A 22,892-nucleotide genomic window follows, 5' to 3' on the forward strand; every position below is an offset into this window, starting at 1 on the left:
AAGACAACACAAAGGAGGGAAGGTAGTCTCTTCAACAGATGGTGCTGGAACAACAGGACACCCATATGCAAAAAATGAATATAGACACAGACTTTGTACCTTCCACAAAAGTCAACCCAAAATGGATCACAGACCTAAATGTAAAACACAAAATGATAAAATTCCTGGATGATAACAAGCAAAAACCTAGATGACCTTAGGTGTGGTGATGCCTTTTCAGACACAACGGCAAAGGCACAGTCTGTGAAAGGAGGACTTCACTAAAATGGAAACTTCTGCTCTGCAAAAGATAATATCAGGAGAATGAGAAGACAAGCCACAGACTTGGAGAAAATAGTTACAAAAGATGTGTCTGATAAAGGTCTTTTAATATGCAAAGAACTCTTAAAAACTCAACAATAAGAAAACAAAAACAATTTGATTAAAAAGTGAGCCCAAAACCTGGACAAACACCTTATCAAAGAAGATATACAGATTGAAAATAAGTATATGAAAAGATACTCCACATCATATGTTATCAGGGAAATGCAAATTAAAACAACACTGAGGTACCACTATTCACCTGTTAGAATAGCCAAAATCTGGAACACTGACAACACCAAATGCTAACAAGGATGTGGAGCAACAGGAACACTCATTCACTGCTGGTGGGAATGCAAAATGGTACAGTAATATTTGAAGACAATTTAGTGGTTTCTTACAAAACTAAACATACTCTTAGCATATGGTCCAGCAATTGTGCTTCCTGGTGTTTACCCAAAGGAACTGAAAAGTTATGTCTACACAAAACCCTGCACACAGATGTTTATAATAGCTTTATTTATAATTGCCTAAACTTGGAAGGTATAAGATGTCCTATAGTAGAGGAAAGGATAAATAAACTGTGGTATATCTAGACAAGGGCTAGCACTATTTAACATTGATAACGTTATAAGCTATCAAGCCATGAATAGACATGGAAGAAACATAAATGCATATTACTAAGTGAAAGAAGCCAACATGAGAATGCTATATAGTGTATCAATTCAATTATAAGACATTCCAGAAAAGACAAAACTGTGGAGAGCTTAAAAAAATCGGTGGTTGCCAGGAGTGTTAGCAGGAGCTGGAAAGATGAATAGGCAAAACACAGAGGATTTTTAGGGCAGTAAAAATACTCGGTATGATATTATAGTGATGGATATATGTCATTACACGTTTTTCCAAGCCCTTAGAATGTACAATACCAAGAGTGAAGCACAATGTAAATTATGGGCTTTGGGTGATTATTATGTCAATTTGCATTCATCCTTGCTAACAAATGTACCATTCTGATGAGCGATGTTGATGATTGCGGATGGTGTGTAGAGTGTATGCGGGGCAGAGAGTGTATGGAAAATCTCTGAACCTTTCTCTCTTTTATTGTAAACCTAAAATTTCTCTAGAAAAATAAAGTCTCAAGAAAAAAGTAATTGGGATAAAACATTCATAACCAGAGAAACCAAGGGACAATCTGAGGTCAGTGAGAGGGATGGGAGGAAAGGGACGAGGCATGGAAGGTTGAGAAAAACCACAGAAATAAGATGTAAAATGTACAGGAAATAAACTCTGTGCACATCAAAAATTTTTATTTACTCTTAATGACCTGATCAAATTACATCTGTGCATGAAAGTAGAACTATGCTATAAAGAGAAAAGAAATGATTACCGTTATTTGAGAGAAAGGATCAGAGCAATAAAGACAAAGCCACTTAGAATAAATTGTTCCTGCCCTTTAATACATAGATTTGAGACTCCTAAATGTTTGAGAGATCTGTAAATGCAATCGGGTTTTTAAAATAATAAATATTAAAAGGACTGTCTGTAGTCATCATTTTTCAACAATCACCAACTCTCTTCTCATCACCTGTATGGCACCTGGCTCCGAGCAGGCACAGGCAGCACAGAAGTGACTGAGCCAACTCAGGCTCTGGAGCCAAACTGCCGAGTTCCAGCACTGTCTCTGCCACGTCCCAGTGTGTGACCTTGGGAAAGTTACTTAGAACTCTGAGTGTCATTTTTAACATTTTTTAAAAGATGGTAAACTCACGTCACAGGGTCCTTGTAAGGATTCAGTAAGCTAATATTTGCAGAGCCCTGAGTGTGCTGGCTCATATCAGAAAGCATTTTATGTCTTTATTAGATAGAATAAGGCAAAATAGACTGATATTGCGAGATTAATGTGTTTATAAAATATCTATTTTCTTATAATATGCTCAATAACTATAAAAACATAGTCTTAAATTAGGAAAACTACGCTCACGTCCATGTGAAAAAAATAAACAATTACCTGAACAGCCACATAATTTACCGTTTTGAATCCCAGCATCCCGGTGGCTCTCCCATCGGCCAGCAATGGAAATGTGCAGTTGACCCGCCTCATCCAGTCCCGGATTCTGTGCATATTGAAACGGGTAAAGCATCTCACCATTGCAGCCGCTCCAAATTTGCCAGTAGTTTATTTCCTCTTCAATAGATCGATCCTTTCTGGCCCTCTTTGAGCCAAGAGTTATGAGTACCAACATTCTTTCTTTCCATGTCTAAAGATCAGTAATTTTGAAAAAAAAAAAAAGCAAAAGCAAAAGCAACAAAAATGATTTTTATTTCATTTGATTTAGCGAATTTTTTTCCACTAGCATCATAAATCTTTAACCTGTTCTTTTGAGATTCTTGACAGCTTGTGAAACTCGTAGTAATAAATTCTTTGAAGTTGGCTTTATGCTTTCCTAGAAGCTCTTCAGTGGAATGCCTTCGGTACTGCGCTGATTCCCCCCAGAGTTATTTGATTCTTCCCACTTGTTCAAGCAACGAAAACCTCGATGTTTTATTCCAACGTACTTTGACATTTCAAGTCACCCCAAGTTCTTTGTAATAATGCTTTCTTACTATACCATTTCTTACTTTGGAAGCACTTGAAAGTAAACCACCAATTATTTGAGGTGTAGCTGAGTATAGATATATGATGAAGACCAAGCGCCATTTTTTCGTTTCCCTGTGAGACTAGGTTTAGCCATGGAAAGCATTGCTTTGGGGACTGGTGTATTCCTTGTGTAGTAGTTACAGCTACAGGTGTGAGGGTACCAGTTAGAACATTGCAGGCCTGAAGTCTCTGCTTCTCTCCACTTTGTTGATAGCAAAAACATTCAAGTACATTTAAATGTACTTAGCTCATTTAGGCATGTTTTGTCCCTGATAAATTCTTTATTAAACACAGTATAGAGGATGGCTGAACATGGTGTTTTTATTAGATTATTAAAAGATAAAGAAGTTGGAATCAGAACGGCAAAAACTTTCTGATTGAGTCTCAAGATAGGCTTTTCCCCTTTAATAGCATTACTTTTCAATTACAGATTTAATTCTTTTATTTTCTTTTCCTGTTTTTAAGAATCTCATTGGCGTATGACCCAGTCAAAGGCAGGAATATAAGCTTTCAGCTTGGTTCTTCCAGTTGAGACAGATCATTGTGAAATTTATCACGTTAACATCTGCTATCTCTAAATGCCTTAAGAGGTCCTTATCTGTTTTGATAAATGCCTGTATTTTGGCATTTTGCTTATGGTCAGTTCAGTTCCACAGACATTTTTGAAGACCTACTATGTGCTTAGCACTGAGATAAATAAGAAATTGTCTTGGCCTTGGAGAAGATGATGATTTGGTAAGGGTGGCTGAGAATGCAGCTAACGGCCTCAGTTTAATCTATGATTAGGGCGACCCAGGTGAGCACAGCTCATTGTGAGGGCGAAAAGTCTGAGCACCAGGCCATGCTTCAGAACGTGGAATGAACTTCCTTGGTTTAAGTGGAACTCCTTTTATACGTGTTCATCGTATGATATCGTCTGTAAAGAATGATCAAAATCACGGCAGTATAGGGTGGACTCAACCCTGACTGTTTACATTTAATTTAGTGTCCTTGTCAACTGTGATGAGCATAACTCACTTCACTTCACTTTTATAAGCTCATCACTGTATGACAACCCCACATGTGTGTGTGTATAATAATACTGGAAATTAATTTTTGCAGCTTATTTTTTTTCCAAACAATTTTTTAAGAAACTGCTTTTATTCATTCTCAGAAATATGTCTGCATAAATCAAACTGGACAAAATACACTGCTGACTATATTATTAAAAATCAGTAAGCAAATGTTTATTGAAGGTTTTAATAAACCTTCACTATAATAGATTCTGGATGACGACGATTCCTTAAAGAGGTGACTGACTTTACTCAACCAACACGTAAACAAATATGCACACGCACAATTGTCTCTAGATAGACTGAGGAATGTAACTGTTATCCCAAAGGATTTGTCTTATAGTCACATTCAGTAATATCTCATCTAATAAGAATGGATCTGTCAATTTCATCTATTATTAGCAGAGTGATAAAGCAAAAGGCCTTGATAGCAGGCCCATTAAACTTTACTAAGGCAAGCAAAATTCTCAAGCTTTATACTTTACTTCTAAAAAAGTTTAATAGATGTTTACATGACTTAGTTTATTTATATTTAACATATAAACATAAAAAGCTTGCAAATCTGATTTCCAAGGCTGAAGAAAATTAGATGTAAAACATTTATGAGGAACAGGGGGCTACAATAGGAGAAAATATACCAATTAAAAAAACCCTGACACTATAATTTTTCAAATTTAAATTGCACAGATATCATATCTTAGTAATATTCTTTTATATCATATAGTATATCATATAAAATATTACTGCTATCGTATGTTAAATACTAAAAGTTATGTTAATGCATTATTTTATATATTTTTAAAATTAAAAAACAAATACAACAATAAAGCATATGGGGACTTGACAATATGAATGAAGCTCTAGATTCGAGGTTGGCAAACGCAAGGCCTTGTGCAAAGTCTGGACTGCAGACTTTGTGTGAGTAAAGCTTCATTAGGGCTCAGCCACACTCATTGGTTGTATACTGTTTGTGGCTGCTGTTACCCTACAGTGTTGGGGTCAAGCAGTTGTGACACAGACCGTGTGGCCTGCAAAACTGAAAATATTTGCTTTGTGGTTGATTAGAGAAAATGTTTGCCAGCCGCTTCTCCAAAAAGAAACAACTAAAGAACTGACTAAAATATAATAAAACATTATTGTAAATACGCTGTTGATTTGGCAGTAAAATAAAGAACTCACAGAGGGACAGGTAACAATTGGTTAGAAAATATCGTTAATAAAAAGATTCTATTCAAATAGCTATACAAAGCATTTAGTACTTGAGAAAAATATAACAAATTGTTACATCACTTTTTGGCAGATGTTATACGTTTTATTAAAAGATATTAGAGATGGCTTGAATATAGTTGCACTACATTCATGGACAAGAATATTTGACATTTTGAGATGACAAGTTTCCCAAATGATCTATACATTTCATGCAATTCCAATGAAAAGACCAAACACTTTCCTTGTGAAACCTGACAAGGTGATTCTAAAAATTATACTAAAGAGCAAAAGGCTAAGAAGAGCCTAGATACCTCTGAATAAGACTCCTGAGGAAGGGGCACTTAGCCTACCTGATAGCAAGGCTTAGAATAAATCTATATAATTAATACAGTGATTTCCAGCCAAATACTGGCTCATGGGCGAACACATTGGCAGCCAGAGAGTTCAAAGATTAGAACCACATATGTAAGCACTCTCGATGTGAAACAGGGTCATGAAGAACAGCGGGGAAAGTGCTGAGAGGATGCATCGATGTGAGCTAAAGCGATTGCTTATCTATGTGGATAGCAAGGATAAAACTACATGGTTACTTCACATCTTACATAAAAATCAACTTGGGATCATAAGCTTAATTGTAAAAGGAATGAGCTCATCTTAGAAGACTGTCCGGCAGAATTTCCTCATGATGTCATCATAGCAAATCTTTTAAATAGGATTCTTACAGAAGTAAACTATAAGGATATTTGTTTAAAATCAAGAACCTTTTGTTCACCCCATTATTTCCTAAGTAAATAAAAAGACAAGGCACACATTAGGTGAAGATATTTTCAGCACACAGAAAGGGCGGAGGATTAATATCTGGAATATATAATGTTTTACAAACCTAAAAGGAAAATATAATGAAAAACACAAAACATATAATCAGTGTTTTACAGAAGAGAAACAGTGAACTAAAGAACTGGCAAATGCAAAGATGCTTTACCACTTTAGAAACCCAGGAAATAGACAGTAAATAATTTTACATTTAAAAATAAACGTAAATAATAAAAAGTACAATCAATAATAATACTACCAAATTGGAAAATATTAAAAATGAGAATATACATAATGGTGGAGAAGTCTAAGTTAGAAGCCACGTTTTGGAAAAGTCTGGCATTAGATGTTAAAGTGCTAATACATCCTGCGTACAGAATTGCATCCTTAGGCATGTGTCTTAGAGAAACGTTTCTACAAGGAAGGAGACCTGTACAATAATGATTTATCATTATGTTTTTATAGCCAAATACTGATAGCACCACAAATGCTCAGCAACAAATGTCTTAGAAGATCGTGAGGCAGAAATTTCCTCATGATGTCATCATGGCAAATCTTTTAAGTAAGATACTTATAGAAGTAAACTATAAGGATATAATCAATATCCTAAGAATTAGTATGATGGCTGCTTCTATCCAAATAGGAAAATTAGGTTTCTTTAGCCAGATAGTGGGCACACAGAGGTTCATTCTATCCTTATTTTTATATGCTTACTATATATTGAAAAGTTTAGAGAATAGGTCACACAATTATGAAAGTAAAGAGCATAGTTAAGAAGCTTGTGGTTCTTTAATGGAGAATATGGAAAAGCCCAGAATGCAATTCAAAGTACTTTTTCTAACTATAAGCAGAAATGTAAATATGAAATCATTTTCATGTTGAGATTAGGCTGACACAGTTATTTCACTTTATATCTAAGCTTATTCAACTGAATCTTCTTTATAAGAACACATTAAACAGAATAAATGGATATATGAGCCATTGAATTCAGTGTTATGTGGAGGAAATGTTCTACTTTGAATAAAAAGTCAGGAAGGAGTGTTTCTGGTTTAACAGAAAAAGGAAAAGTCTGCTATATAAAGCTACCAAAATATATAATCTTTTATATAAAATTCAAGTCACATCAGAGCAATTAATTTGAAAATGGGTAAACCGTCTAACACAGGGATGGTGTTGATCCATGAAGGCTCTTCAGGTGTTACAGCCTCAGTAGCTGATGAACATGAGATAAGCAGTTGTGGGTGAAGACATACAGCGTGCATTTCAACGTAGGCGCCATCAATGCTTCACTGAACTTTACATGCTAATTTTTAAAAGTTTTGGATTATTTAAAGTATATACTAGCTTTTTCTTTAACTGACATCCAATTTCAAATTATAATATAGAAATATTTTTAGTTCTTTCGTGCTTAGTCTTAAGTTACTGTGAATATGGCGCCCATAGTTGTATTTTTTGCAGTATAACATCTCAGTATGGAAGAGCAATTTTCCTAAATAACGTGCTGGAATGATTACTTCTAGTGGTTGAATGGTTCACTCCTATGTATCAGACAGATTAATTTCTCCCTTGTAATAAGAAAATAAAAAATCTGAAATAACATTGATATGAAAAATTATTTTTCTCATCTATAGCTAGTCAGCAATGCTAATTGAGCATGGCATTGTTTAGAAAATTGTGAAATATATTTTATTTGTCCAAATATTGTTTTTTAATCACTTGGTTTAATTTTTAAAATACACCTCTGATTGAATTAAACATTCAGTAGTCCCAAATTAGATTCATAAAAGTGCTGAATTATGCTGGGTGACTCCTTTGGAATTCAGTTTAGTCAATTAGGACCTTCTGAGGACGGAGAAAAAAATGTCGTACTCCTTAGCATAAAGTTAGAAGTCCAAATCTAACAGTACAGGACGAGGAGACTGTTGCTCCAGTCAGTGCTAAAGGTATTGTATGAACTAGTCTCTGAAACAGAAAAATTAATGCAGAAGGAAGAACTTGGGATCCACCTGAGATTCAGTTCATGGTTATTGGCTGAGCTGTGAGCATCTGCTAAGAACACGCAGTCTGGGTTGTTCAGGAGACTTTACGTTGTGAGTAGTGTGACACTTAGAGCAGGAACACGTTTCCTATCAGTTCCCCAGGTACTTTTTCTCTTTTCTGATCTATCCCTTTCCTGCACTCCTAGATATATCCTTTACGTGAACTAGAAAATTCATAGCTCTTTAAAAGACTTTCAAAATAAATTTAATTAACAGAGAAAAGTAAACAGAATACATGCATATATGTCATATATAACCTGCAAAGTAGCATTAGATGCTAAGTCCTCACATTACTGTCACTAGTATTCAATGTGTATAAATAATTCTGGCACTGGAAACTCTCAGTTATTAATACAGTAATATTCATTGACTTGCTTCTCAACTACAATGAATATATACATATATATATATACATATATATATGTATACATTAATATGTAGAGAGGGAAAGAAAAAGAGAAAAAGAAGTGGGATATATATATATATATATTTTTTTCCTTTGGATGTTACTAATTTTTCCTTTTGTTAAGGAACTACTCTCTGATCTTGCTCTTTGTTGTTTTTTTGGGAAAAGAAAGTCAAAACCAGGATCGAGCTCTTCAGAATATTTTTCCTATTATAGACACTAATTTTGTAGGAATTTCTGAATTACCTTGCCAGAATCTCCATCTTTCCCCTATCCTCTATGAGAAAAGGTTTTGATATCATTGTCCTATTGCTTATTCTGAGTGATTTTGTTGCTCATTTTATACAGGGAAATAAGGGTACAAGTCCAGACAATAGAAAGAGAAATGGATTTCCTTTTAAAAAACTCAGTCACTTCCATCTGCTGAATCTCAGTCTGTGTTTCTATAGCCACAACAGTTTTTCAAATGAAATGTCCAGCATTGAATAAAAGTTACCAAGAATATCAGTATATAGGACAAAATACTAAAAAGTCAGAGAAAAAAGCAATAAGGCTAACACTCAACAGGTACAGCTATTAGAATTATTAGTTTAAAATAACTGTGATTGCATTTTGAAGAAAATAGATGACAAGGGGAGAGTTTTGCTACAAAACTAGAATTGTGACAAAAAATCAAATTGAAACTTTGCAATTTAATATAATAAATTAATAACTCAGTAGATGTGTTCATCAGCAGATTAGATACCACAGAAGAGAGTTACTGAACTGCAAAACAGACTATTAGAAAATATCTTAAGTAAATATGAAGAGGAAGAAAGGGGATTGGTACAGAGAAGAGCACAACATAGATGTGAGATGATGAAAAATTGAGATGACAGTGACAAGTGTATCATAAAAAGTCCAGGAAGGGGAGGAATAAGAACTTGGAGGCAACAATATTTGGTACTGCCTGAAGAGGTGTTGGTTGAACATTTTTCCTGACTGTGGAAAGACATCAGGCAGCAGATTCAAGCTGCTGTGTGAATTACAAGCTAGAGAACCACACTGAAGCATGAGTCGAGCTGATGAAAACCAAGTCACAGTAAATCTTGCAGCTGAAGTAGATGGAAAAGACATGTTACATCCAAAAGTGAACTTGAATGATCTCTTAACAGATAATGGCATCCCAAAACAATGGAATGATATTCTAAACGTATTGAGAAAAAAATAGCTGGCAACTTAGACTTCTATAACGAGTGAAACTCTTTTTAAGTGAAGGCAAAATAAAGTTGCTTTCAGACAAACAATCAAGAGGGATGTCATTGCCAAGAGACCTGCACTAAAAGAAATACCAAGGGAAAGAACTTCAGGCAGAAATGAAATTGCCCCAAATTGAAGTAGACGAACATAAAAAGGACTGAAGAATAAAGAAACCTGGTGAATATGCAGGTAAGTCTAAATATTAATTGACTGTATAAAAAGGTGTTATGCCTTGTGGAGTTCTACATGTATTTAGAAATAAAATATATCAAAAGTAGTAAAAACAGCAAAAGGATAGAGTAAATGGATTTAAAGAATTTTTGAGTCCTTATCTTTCTGGAAAATGGAAAAAGTAATAATTTAGAATATACTCTAATGAGACAAGGATGCGTTTTGTAATTACTAGAGCAACTATCAAAAGAATAACAAAATAATATATAATAATCTATGAGGGCATAATAAAATAAGAAACATATTTGATTAATTTTAAAAAGCAGCAATAAAAGAGAGGAAATGACACAAAGAATAGATAGAAAAATGGAAAGCAAATATTAAGATGACAGATTTAACTCAGAATATATCAGCAATTACATTAAATGTAAGCAGACTAAATGCTTCAATTAGTAAACAAAGATTGTCAGGCTGGATAAAACAATACCGTGTATGTTGACACACCTTATTGCAAAGATCCAGAAAGTTACAAGGTAAAATGGAAGATGATAAACCAGATCACACTAACCAAAAAGAAGGTGAGGTAGCTTTACTAATAGTAGGCAAAGTGTACTTTATTGCAAGAGCTTCATTAACTATAAGGAGGGATATGAGTATGAAATTTATATGCACAAAAAATTATTACATCAAAATATATAAAAGTAAAAATTGATGGAGCAAAAAGAAGAAATAAACAAATCCACAGCTACGGTGGGGGCGGGGGTTAGTAGATATCACAGAGTAACTGATAAAGAATCGGACCAAAAAGAATCAGTAGAACTATAGAAATTCTGAACAACACAATTAACAAACTTGACCCAATAGACCTGTATTTCAACATTGCAAACAACAATTGCAGAATGTATGCATGTTCCTTTTAAGTGCACATAGAACATTTTTTAAAAAATAGATTTTGTGCTAGGGCATAAATGGAGTCTCAAAAAATTTCAAGTGATTGTGTTTTGTAACCACCGTGGAATTAAACAAAGCATCAGATAAACTCTATATACCAACTTTAAGATTTATCTAATAGATCACTTAATGCTTTACAATTAGACTTTCAAATTTAAGGACATACTCTAGGTCTTAAAGTGGTACCAAGTGATAATTATACAACCTAGGCTCATTTGCTGATGAAAATCTCCCTGTCATAGAGGGAAAGAAGCAAATTTCTTTATCTTCAAAGATTTAAGGTAGTAGTATAATATCATCATTAATTTATTTAGTGTGACCTTATTTATAAGAGCATTGCATGTTATGGAACAAAACAATAGCATACGGAATTTATTAGCAATCATAAGGATTACTGGGATGAACTAGGTGGCCTTATGAAAGAGATAGGACTTAAACAGGACCTTGAAGCTGGGTCGAATTCAGATAAGCAATCAGTATGCTGGATATTTCAGACAAATGCTTCATGGGAATGACTGAGGAGGTGGAAATGCCTTTAGAATGTTCGAAACAACCAGTCTGTTTTAGAGAAAATAAAAACAACTTTTTCATCTACTTGTCAGATCCATAATCTCTAGACTCTTCTTGCCAAATACATGAGGGCCATGATAGGAAGTCTTGTTTAACCAGCTTGTTAAGAGGAATTCATTGACTATATCTACCAGTTGCCTTGATTTATAGGTTTTACTTAGAGAATGCATAGTTATTCATATAGTCTTTAAAGATCAGTTCTTTTCCTATGAATGGAAATGTCTTCCTCTTTGACACAGCATAGAGCTTTGAAATGAACATGTCCGGAAAATTCTTATCTGGACACACAGGCCAATCCTTCAGCCAATGGGGTGAGTTAGGTCCCAATCAGGCTGACCTCACATTCAGTTAGTTCTTCCTTCTACCTTCTAGATATCACAATATAGCCTTAATATGGCCCAAATCCTCCATAAGTATGTGAAAGGTTACAAAATACAACATCCTTATATCCATTTCTTGTTGAAAAACCTTGTTTGGTTGTGAGAATGTACTTTCTATAAAAGCCATTAGAGTTTAAATTATGGGGGATATGTAATATTTTCCTATCTGGAGTGGCGTTTATTAACCTTCTTTGGGGAAATAGAAACATTTGAGAATCTAATGAAAGCTATAGAAACTCATTCAAGAAAAATGGAAATTCATAAGTAATCACTCACTGTGGCATAATGTATAAGTTTAAGACTCTTCTAAAGGTCCATCCTTGGACTGGGTTATGAACCCCTGATCTGAAAAGGTTTGGTGCTTTTTCTGACCTCCTCTTCAGCCCCTTAGAAAAAAGAAAATATGTTCCACAGGGTTAAGAACAAGACCTTTCATTGATTTAAAAATAGCAGCTCTAATTTTAGTCATTGAGTTTGTTTAATGTATAAATGTCTAGAAGCTAGGAGCAATGGAAAAATAATAGAAGGAGAACAAAAATTATACCTATAAAAGCCTTCTGTTTTTCAGAAAAGCTCATTTTTTGTAAATGCAATTTAAAACAAACCTCAACATGATGTTTTTATTCAAAAGAAATCTTAATTGATTTACTACTCATCATTCAGAGGCAAATTGGGTCATGTATCAGTAGAGAAGTTCAAAAATTTTTAATCGTGGGAATACATCATTTCCGAATAAAGTTAGCTATCGATTTACTTTTTAGTAAAATGACGTGAGAATTTAGAAGTTGGAGAAATCATTCCTTTTGTGCAACTTCACCAACAATCTCCACCAAAATAGGATTGTCTGTCTAGCCTTAATGTATGACGTTTTCCAAATAGTTGAGAAACGATCGAGTTGTAAGTCATTTAAATTGCTTTGTAATGTTGCCTGATTTCAAAACTGCTCTTCTGAATTTATCGAAAAATTCAGAAAATACAGAGAGGTGTAAAGTAGACAATGGTAATTATCTGCAGTTCCATCAGCCAGAGATAAGAATGTAAACATTTGACGTATATCATGTAAGAGTTTACATATCAGTATGAAGATATTCAGAGAGATGACACAGGTATGGAAAACAACACAGCATGTAGATTTCAACCTGCATTTTAAATGTCTTTAAAAATGTCTAAAACTTAAAATTTAATACCCACTCATTATTGTCATTGAAAAATCTGCAAGGGGGTCTGCAGAAAAAGTTACTAAATCTCTTGTTTTAGCTCAACGTCTCCCCTGAGTAGCCTGCCATCTGCACAGGCACATCTTTCTCTGAACTGACCCTAGCATGTATACAAATTGTACATGCTTATACAGATTACTGTTTTTGTAATTATTCAATTTATCAAAATTGATTTTCAACATACATTTTCATGTGCTGCTTGTTTTCTTCATCATAAACATTTTTACAGGTTAAGATATATAAATGTCATGAAGGTTTAACACTATGTTAAAATTAGACTTGGTTGAATATATATGTGCAAACATATGTATATACATGCATACATACACATACTGCATGCATTGTATTTATCTACCTCTCTCTCTCTCTCTCTATCAATCTAAGTTGGTGGCCATTAAAGAAGATTCCAGTTGGGGGTTACTAAAAAGTGCTGCATTAAACTTCTTGTAAATATATTCTTAAGAATGCACTATTTCGGGGCCGGCTCCGTGGCCAAGTGGTTAAGTTCGCGCGCTCCGCTGTGGCGGCCCAGAGTTTGGATCCTGGGCGCGGACATGGCACTGCTCGTCAGGCCACGTTGAGGCGGCGTCCCACATCCCACAACTAGAAGGACATGCAACTAGGATATACAACGATGTACCGGGGGGGGGGGGGTGGGGGGGGGTTGGGAAATAAAGCAGAAAAAAAAAAGAAGATTGGCAACAGTTGTTAGCCCAGGTGCCCACCAAAAAAAAAAAAATTATTAAAAAAAAAAAGAATGCGCTATTTCTATAAGATAAATTCCTAGGCGATGGGTTTCTGCATAAAGTACTGCATGCACTCTCTGTTTATTTCAGTAAATATTACCAGATTCTTTCCATTTTTAAAGGTTTTTACAGTTTCTTGAGTTATGTATGATGTATCTCCCCAGTTTCGTAGGTTAAAGTACTTCAATATTTTCGGGCTGATGGATGAATAAATGTGTGCCATGTACAATTCTCCATCTACTAGGAAGGTTGAACACGCTTCTTTTGTGTATGGTATATTTGGTTGTTCTCTCCTACAAATCATTATTAGTATTTTTGGTGAGGAAGATTGGCACTGAGCTAACAACTGTTGCCAATCTTCCTCTCTTTGCTTGAGGAAGATTGTTGCTGAGCTACCATCTGTGCCAGTCTTCCTCTATTTTATGTGGGATGCTGCCTCAGCATGCCTTGATGAGTTGTGTGTAGATCCGCACCAAGGATCCAAAACCCACATCCCAGGCTGCTGAAGCTGAGTGTGTGAACTTAACCACTATGCCACTGGGCCAGCCCCCAGAAATTATTTTTTTAAATAATTTGCCATTTGCTATAATTGTATGCTTTTGTTGTTCATATTCTTTAAGTCAGATTATAGATGTTTATTAGATATTTTAGGTACATACAAATTCGATCGCTTTATTTTTGCGTCATTGTTTTCTTTTTCCATCTACAAAACTCCAATTTCTATGTTATTAAATTTGCAATTTAAACTAAGAAAAGCTACATAATCTTTTTCTTTTCTAGTTCCAGAGTATAAAGATTCTCAGATACTTAAATTCTATCTTCCTGCTCCTCTCTTTGACTTGTTGTAAACATGTTTTAAATCTATCTTCTTTTAAAGACACCCCATATTAGTTATTTTTAAATTATTATATATCCATAAATTCTACTTAAATTTACCAATTTTTTAATCAACTTACTTGTACTCCTTTTCTTTGCATTCAATATTCTACCTAAAATTCACCTTTATTAATTTGTTTCACATAATGTCTAAAATTAACATCTTGTTGCTTGTTTTACCATTACTGTATATTGCTATCTTAAGTAAATAAAGAATTCTAGTTTGAAGGTTATGTTTTGAACACTTTTACGATGATCATAATTATAAAACAGAGTGGAAATATAAATATTAATTAATTTTTTAATAATTCAGCTAAGTAATTGGATGTGTAAAGGGTGTTGGAAGTTTAGTACTTTCCTAATAATATTAGGAAGTCAGGTGATATTGGTTAATGACTCAAGAAAGAAAGCTCTAAGAATGTTGTTCAAAGTCATAGAGGACTTCCGCTTTCATAGTGGTTTATTCGGTAACTCAGAGTAAGTCTTATACCAGCGACAATTAGAAAATTTGGAAAAATACATGTAAAAGACATCTGCTTGAAATTACTGATAGCTAATAAGATGACACAGGGAGAAAAATTAAGAGAGTACACCAGAACCTGAGCAAGAGTGTAAAACACAAGGATATATGCTCCTTCATTTTCAAGACTCACCTCTTCCCTCAGTTCTGGAAAGTTTGCAGCCATTATCACTTACGTATCACCTCTCTCCCATTCTTTTTTATTTGTTCTAGAAATTCTAGTAGATTTATGCTGATATACGCATTCTTTTTTTATTTTGATATATTCCATCTTCCTTCCATATCTGTTAAAATCTCCTCCTTATTTCTATTCCTTCTATATTTTATATGCTTTATTCTGGATGACTTTCTCATAGTTTTATCCATGTCATAAATTTTTTCTTCAATCTACTAATTAATGTGTCCACTGAGTTTATCTTTCAATAACTCTAATTTCTACTTTTAGAAGTTTAATTTTGTTTCTTTTACAAAATGCTTCTTTTTGCTTTCATAATGTTATGCTCTGCTTTTATGGTCTAAATATATTAATTGTATAGAGTTCCTTTCAGGCTGTTAAATTTTTTCTTCTTCTTCTCTGTTTTTTGACTTTCCCTCACAAAAGATTTGTTCACTTGCGTGGATTGTAATGTTTTTTATCGTGATGCTGTTATTAGCAGGAATTGCTTTCTATGGCAGTTCCTTTTCTTCTGAATTCATACATCAAATTTGCAGTTTGCACTTTCCTGGCTCCTGGGGTTTTTCCAGTTGCGTACCAGGCTTTACACTAATTTTTCAGCTTTGAGTGCTGTACTGTGTGTAAATATATATTCCGTACCCACGCAGGTTGCAGACCTAGGATCCTGATTTTGTGACAGTTGTACCCAGCTCCATGGCTAGATTAGTGGGTGGAGTTTTTGTTGTCTCCATTTCACGGAAGGGGCAGTTCTCCAAGCTCCTAGGATTCAGGCAAGGCGGCTCTACTCCAGTTCCTCAACTTGTGTGGTCCTGAGTCTCATCTCCTGTTCCCACATGTGTGACAAGCCGCAAAACTCGACCACTCAGGTCTTCATCTCACTCTGATATTACTGTGGATCGCTTTGGCTTCAGCAGTGACTGTTTAAATTCCCTTTTTCTTTCTGGACTTTCAGATTCAAGCTCAGCTATTCAGTCAGCTAAAAAGAATAATATTCAGCCTTTTTATGGATTTGAAGTGGAAGACTGGAAGTCCACCCATATCATCTTAGATAGCCATGTTGACCTAATGTTTTCCCTAAGAAGCTTCTCAATCTCTTATCCCTTACACATGCTCCAGTTTTTCCCAGGCAAACATGAGTACAGACCTGTGTGAGAGTCTATGTGGTCTCACTCCATCCTAGTAACATACAATGTGTATTCTAATGGTAACATGTTTGCCATGCTTAATTTGTCTCTCACATATTAAATTAGACCCTACATGAATACATAGATCTGGTAGTGACTTATACACTGCATAACACTATATTCATTTTCATTATTATTACCAACATGTGAGGAGAATAAAATAAACAGACGACCCTCTGTACATAAGTGTACTATTTTCTTCATTCTTTCAACAAATATTTATCGAATGTCTACTATGTACCAAACACTATTCTGGGTACTTAAATGAATCAGTGAGTAAAACAGAAGACCTATTCTTATAAGGTATTTTCTTTATGCTAGTGAAAAAAGTGGAATTGCTTCTCTTGCTTTGGAGAAGTGACGTTGGGCAGAAGGAGTAGGACATCCGTGCAAGACTGTCCAGATCCCCTTCTTTCATAGATGTGGAGCTTGACCTATAATTCTGTCTTTTGCAGACTCTCCTAGGCTGCTTCTTTAACCATCACTGGTATTTTTATGCTGATGTGTGATAATGAAACTTAAGTTGCCTTTGGTATTTTTGCAGCTTGGACAATGGAGCACCTTTGGTACCTTGGAAATTATATCTCAGACTGAATCCATAGCAAAGTACGCAGTGGTGATGGAAGAAGATTGTGAAATTCTTAGAATTCCTGCAAAGGATTGCACAAAGTTAAAACTGGTATGACCAGATATAATCTATATATTAGCACAATATGAGTATAAATTCACGCTATGTTTTGCCTCTCTGGACAGAAGACATCCACATTCCTTTTATTTTTTAATTTGACTTGTCCTGGAAACCATAAATACGTGGTTTATCGATGAATATCACTTAAGCCTCTAATGGTGACGGGTAGTTGAAGTGGAAAGAAACGTCTCTCTGGATATATTTTATGACTATTTTTGAGTTCTTTTGGTTTTTCATGAATTTAAAATTCATTCATTCATTCAACAATGTATGTTTTGGGTGTCAAAAGCATGTTATGTCTCAGAGATGCCGGAATATCTCTAAATCTCTACAGTCTATCTCAGGGGGGAAAAGAACACTTGGGGGTGACTAGCAGGCTATTTCATAGCTAGACAACAAACCCAGAGCCGCATGAATAGGTGATCACAAGTAAATTCTGACCCCTAATTCTGCTCTGTTAAGATAACTTCTTTACTTCAAGTTTAACAATTTATTCTCTTTTAGTCAAATCCAGAATCTTGCCTCTCCTCTGTTTCTCTTCCTTGGGATGGCAGAGGACGTGTGTATAGATGACGGGACTGGGAGGACCCATGTCCTGCTCTGCTGGCTCCTCTGGACAGGGCCTATGCTGGTGCAGGCACCTCAGAACACTGGTGTCAGCCACGTAGGTGCTCACACTGGAGAGAGATGAGACATCCATCTTCATGATTTAGGTCGTTAATAGTTGGGTTTTTCTTTGATACGATGGTCTCAGTGCCAGTGGTAGAGAAGACTTTCTCAGAATTCAGCTTCCTTCCACATTCCTGGTTTCAGAGTGGCCTGCTTTTAAAAGAAGTGTTTTTAGGGGCCGGCCCAGTGGTGCAGCGGTTAAGTTCGCACGTTCTGCTTCGGTGGCCCGGGGGTTCACCGGTTTGGATCCCAGGTGCGGACATTGCACTGCTTGGCACGCCATGCTGAGGTAGGCATCCCACATATAAAGTAGAGGAAGATGGGCACAGATGTTAGCTCAGGGCCAGTCTTCCTCAGCAAAAAGAGGAGGATTGGCAGCAGATGGTAGCTCAGGGCTAATCTTCCTCAAAAGAAAAAAAAAGTGTTTTTAGTGTTTCACTTTTATTTTCAAAATATTTGTATCACTTATTTGATATTATCAAATACAAATTTTGAGTTTAGTCTTAAATATGACAGGTTTTTTAAAAGTGCTGAAACATTTATAGAAGTCCAAAAGTATTACGAAAGGTGGGAAGACAAAATTTTCATAGCAGATCTGAAGATTAAAAATTCAATATGGTTATGTAGTCATAGAATGATTCTCTTATAAAATTCAAATGTATTTTATTCTAATTTACATTAACATTATTTTTATTTTTATTTTACTGCCAGTTATCTATTTGCTGTCCTTTTTTTATCTTCTTTTTAAATTACCTGATATAGAAAATTGGATGACTTTTTTATAGGAAGAAAAGAAACTGGAAAATAAACAAAAAGTGAAATTAATTCGTCAGTGTCCATATTATGAGGAGTGGCCTACTTTATCCATATATGAGCTAGTTGGACTCATCAAATGGAAAAAATTTCCTCCAGGTCATGGTGAGTTTAATGCAACTTCGGATCATTTTCTTTACATAATATGGTATTATTGGAATTTGCAATTTTTCATAGTTTTCAAGTTTTATATAACATTTCTTCGTATGAGTGTTTCCCTAATTCATTCAATGTTGACTTTGAATTGGACCTGTTTCTTATTAAAAATCATCCCGTACTGGCTTGATGAGTGATCTCAGAACTGGCCTCACTCCCACCTGCCTCTGTGTGCCCCTCCCTGGTGCCCCTCCCTGACTGTCAATGTAAGCAGCAAACTAAAAAGGAAAAATGTGGTGAGAGCTTACAGTCCTTTTTTCCTGTTCTCTGGGTCGAGCAGGTACTTAAGCAGCAAGTTTGCATATCTGCATCTGTGCTGCACGTTATCCGTGGAAGACACCATGACAGAGAATAGGCGAGGCTGACATTAGGGACACCCGCAGTGAGGCTGTCTGGCTACGATGTGTGGATTTCCTGGAGTATGTGCACACAAAAAGTGTAGGTGGCGTTGAGTCATTTTGTACAATTTTTCCAACTCTGAGAGCCTGCTAAATAAGAGATGCCAACTGCTATGGACTGAATGTTTACGTCCCCCAAAATTAGTATGTTGAAGACCGAGTCCCCAGTGTGAGGCTGTTTGCATGTGGGACCTTTGGGAGGTGATGGCGTCATGGGGGTGGAGTCCTCATGAATGGCATTAGTGCCCTGAGAAGAGGGCCTGGCCAGGTGAGGACGCAGCAAGAAGGCAGCTGTCTGCAGAACAGGAGAGGGCTCTCCTAGACATTGCATCTGCGGGCATGGTGATCTCGGACTTGCCAACCTCCAAAACTGTGAGAAACGAGAGGTGGTTGTTAGGCCACCTAGTCTCTGATGCCACAGCAACCCAAACCGACTAAGACGCCAACTCAGGAGGAGCTTTCTTGGTGGTTCAGAACCTTAGATCTCCTTCTGTAGGGAATCACTATCGCCCCACAAGAGACGGGACAGCCACAAACAACAGAGAGAGGTTTGTAACCTTGCCTGTCTCTCCTCCTAGTCCAACAGTGGAGGGTCGAGTACCAAGATTATAAGGAAAGAGGACGTGTTTGAAAGAAATATTTCCACCTCACGCCTACAGAGTCCTAACTGTAGTGAGGGATATGGTGCCAGGAGGAGGACAACACTTCTGAATTAAGTTTGAAATTAAAGTTCTAAAAGAATGGGTCTGAGTTGTAAATTCCATAATGTGTTCTAGTGACAAAAATATGGTGGAGAAGTTAGGGACTCTGGTGAAGATGCCCTTTGAGGAAGTGACTACATAACAGAAAAGTGAGATTCAGCTCAGCGCTGTACAGAGAGTTCTCTTATTGGAGAAAAGTAAACAGCGTTAGAAGCAGGTTTGTGCTTCAAAAACTGAGATTCTCTAATGAACCCGTTAAATTTGGTAAGACCAGAAACACCTTCCTGAATTTGTTTCTAATTTCTTTCCAGTGCTTGTTTTTATGCTTTCTTCTTTTTTTTTTTTTGAGGAAGATTAGTCCTGAGCTCATATCCTCCTCTTTTTGCTGAGGAAGACTGGCCCTGAGCTAACATTCATGCCCATCTTCCTCTATTTTATATGTGGGATGCCTGCCACAGCATGGCTTGACAAGCAGTGCATAGATCCACACCCAGGACCTGAACTGGTGAACTCTGGGCCACCAAAGCAGAGCATGTGAACTTACCCACTGTGCTACCGGACCAGCCTCATTGTTTTTATATTTTTATATTTTATTATTACTTTTTGAGATAGTGTTTAGCCCATGTTTAGATGAATATATATTTTTCTCTTGCTTTAAAAATTAAATGAGTCATATTGCACTTTTGTTCATAAAACATTTTTCCTAATGATGTATAAATGTCATTTTTTGGCAAACAGTACATATATAGAAGGCAAGTAGTAAACTAACTTGTAAAAAATTGGGAATTGATCTTTTCTGAATTCAATGTATTTATTGTATGGAAACAATTTTCTTTTAAATGTGGATGTTTTGGATTTATCATGGGTTCCCCATTTTGTATCAGAAATTTCAATCTTGGTCCATGCTTCACTTTCAGGGCTATTTTCTATAAAAAATAATATCTTAGCCTTGCTAATCTATTAGGACATTAATATTTTTGAGGTGATTAAAAGGAGGAAAGAAACCATATTAGATATCTTCAATTAAGTGAGTCAAAAGAACATGGAATTTGGAAAAGGAGAATAATTATGTGCTTTAATGTATTTGATTACTGGTGAATAATATGTGTCTCCGTCTAAAGTATCAATCAAAATATTTAAATTTTAGCATCAAAGAATTAAGAAGGTTCTGACCTGACACACAGTTTCTTAGACTATTGCTAGGTTCAAGTTCTTTTTGGTAAATGTCTCAGGAAATAATGGTGGAAATTATGTATTGCATTGGACAACGTGTGATTATATTGAGTCAGTCAAAAGTAACATTATTTTTCCACTGATTCCCGAACATATAACTGTGTGGTGCTTACACTTATACAGTTTTAAAAATCATTTATCTCGCTTAGGGAAGAATGACAATTTCACCAGATGCTCTTCAAAGCACGTTTCAGCTCTGAAATATCACGATTCCTATAAATAAACATACCTAGGTAAAGAATAAGTCCTGTCAACCTAATCTAATTTTCTTTTATGGGAGCGACAAACTTGATACATGAAAGAGAAGCATTAGCTATAATACTTCTCGACTTTACTCAAGATTTATTTTGAATTTTCATCAGAAAACATAGAGAGCGTAGCTCAAATTATACTTTCATTATCCAGGTTTAAAATTAGCAGTAGTGTGATTTCCAAAGCATAATTATGTGTGTTTTGATCTTATTTTAGGAATGTATATTGGATGAAGTTTCAGAGAGATTTAGTTCATTATTCAAAAGCTTGATAGGATTTAGGATTAATCCTTGGCAATCTACGAAATAAGTAAAGCTTATTTCTAGCTCTGTTTCCTTTGTTAACTTCTTACGTCTTCTCGACTTTTGCTTCATATGCCAAGAGAGCCTGAATGCAACATTGCTTATAGTTTGGGCCTGTCTGGTTTGTATTCAACCAACTAATATTCCCAGATGTTATTTTTCCAAGGCGTGATTGGCTGGGAAATGGCAACCAGATGATCTCCGTAATCAAACTGTTTCTGTGTCTATCATGTGTGTATGAAAAAATAGTAAATTAACTTGGCAGCAATGAACTATTGATGTACATTTTATTGTTATCCTGCTTTATATCAGCATGCTCCATCTTTTCCAGGTAGCATTTGACATAGCAAACATAGTAACTAGAGATACTAAAAAAACTGTAGTGACCAATTTAGTTCTGAGAGGTAAAATATGCCAATATAATAAGAGTAAAAATGATATCTAGTCTTCCCAAACCAAAAGTGGAGACTGTCAGCCACAGAACACACACTTTGAAGCTCTACTGGAGGAAAGTTTGAAGTTCTAGGCTTTAAATCCCAACTTTTTAACATCGATCTCTTGCAGATCAACTATGTGCAGGAGATCAAAACTCTTAGCCCCAAGGCACACTCTTGAGCACCCCAGAGCCAGGTTTGTGCTTAGAGGTGCCATTGATCCTGCTGTGTTTTCGTTCCTCCATTCCTCTTTTACTAGTCTCTTTTGCATTAAGCAAATATTTTCCACTGTAACATATTAATTCATTTAATGATTTTTAATAGACACTACTTTTTGGAGCAGTTTTAGGTTCACAACAAAATTGAGCAGAAAGTACAGAGATTTGCCATATACCCCCTGCCCCCAATCTTGCAGAGCATCCTCCACTAATAACATACTCCACCAGAGTGGTACATCTGTGACAACTGATGAGCCTACATTGAAACATCATGAACCAAAGCCCATAGTTTACATTAAGGCTCACTTTTGGTGTTGGACATTCTATGGGTTGGATGAATGTTTAACAATATTTATCCACCATTACAGTATCGTACAGAACAATTTCACTGCCCTAAAAGTCCTCTGTGCTCCACATATGTGAAGCATAAATTATGTGGACTTAAATTTTTAACTCCTTTGGATAAATATTCATCCCCCCTGTCCTCCCTAATCACTGGCAACCACTGATCTTTTTACTGTTTTTTTCTTTTTATAGTTAGC

The 22,892-nt window shown here is 35.6% G+C and overlaps 1 protein-coding gene across 1 annotated transcript in view; it reads left to right on the forward strand.

The window, feature by feature from the left end:
• CNBD1 (cyclic nucleotide binding domain containing 1) overlaps window positions 1–22,892 on the forward strand; it is a 309,471-nt gene that overhangs the window by 250,800 nt on the left and 35,779 nt on the right. The window contains exons 7-8 of the mRNA XM_046641858.1: window positions 17,031–17,165; window positions 18,629–18,761. Of these exons, the coding sequence (XP_046497814.1) occupies window positions 17,031–17,165; window positions 18,629–18,761 (268 nt within the window). The remainder of the gene's footprint in view (window positions 1–17,030; window positions 17,166–18,628; window positions 18,762–22,892) is intronic.

The sequence above is a fragment of the Equus quagga genome, chromosome 16, assembly GCF_021613505.1.
Source record: "Equus quagga isolate Etosha38 chromosome 16, UCLA_HA_Equagga_1.0, whole genome shotgun sequence".
NCBI classification, from domain to species: Eukaryota; Metazoa; Chordata; class Mammalia; order Perissodactyla; family Equidae; genus Equus; species Equus quagga.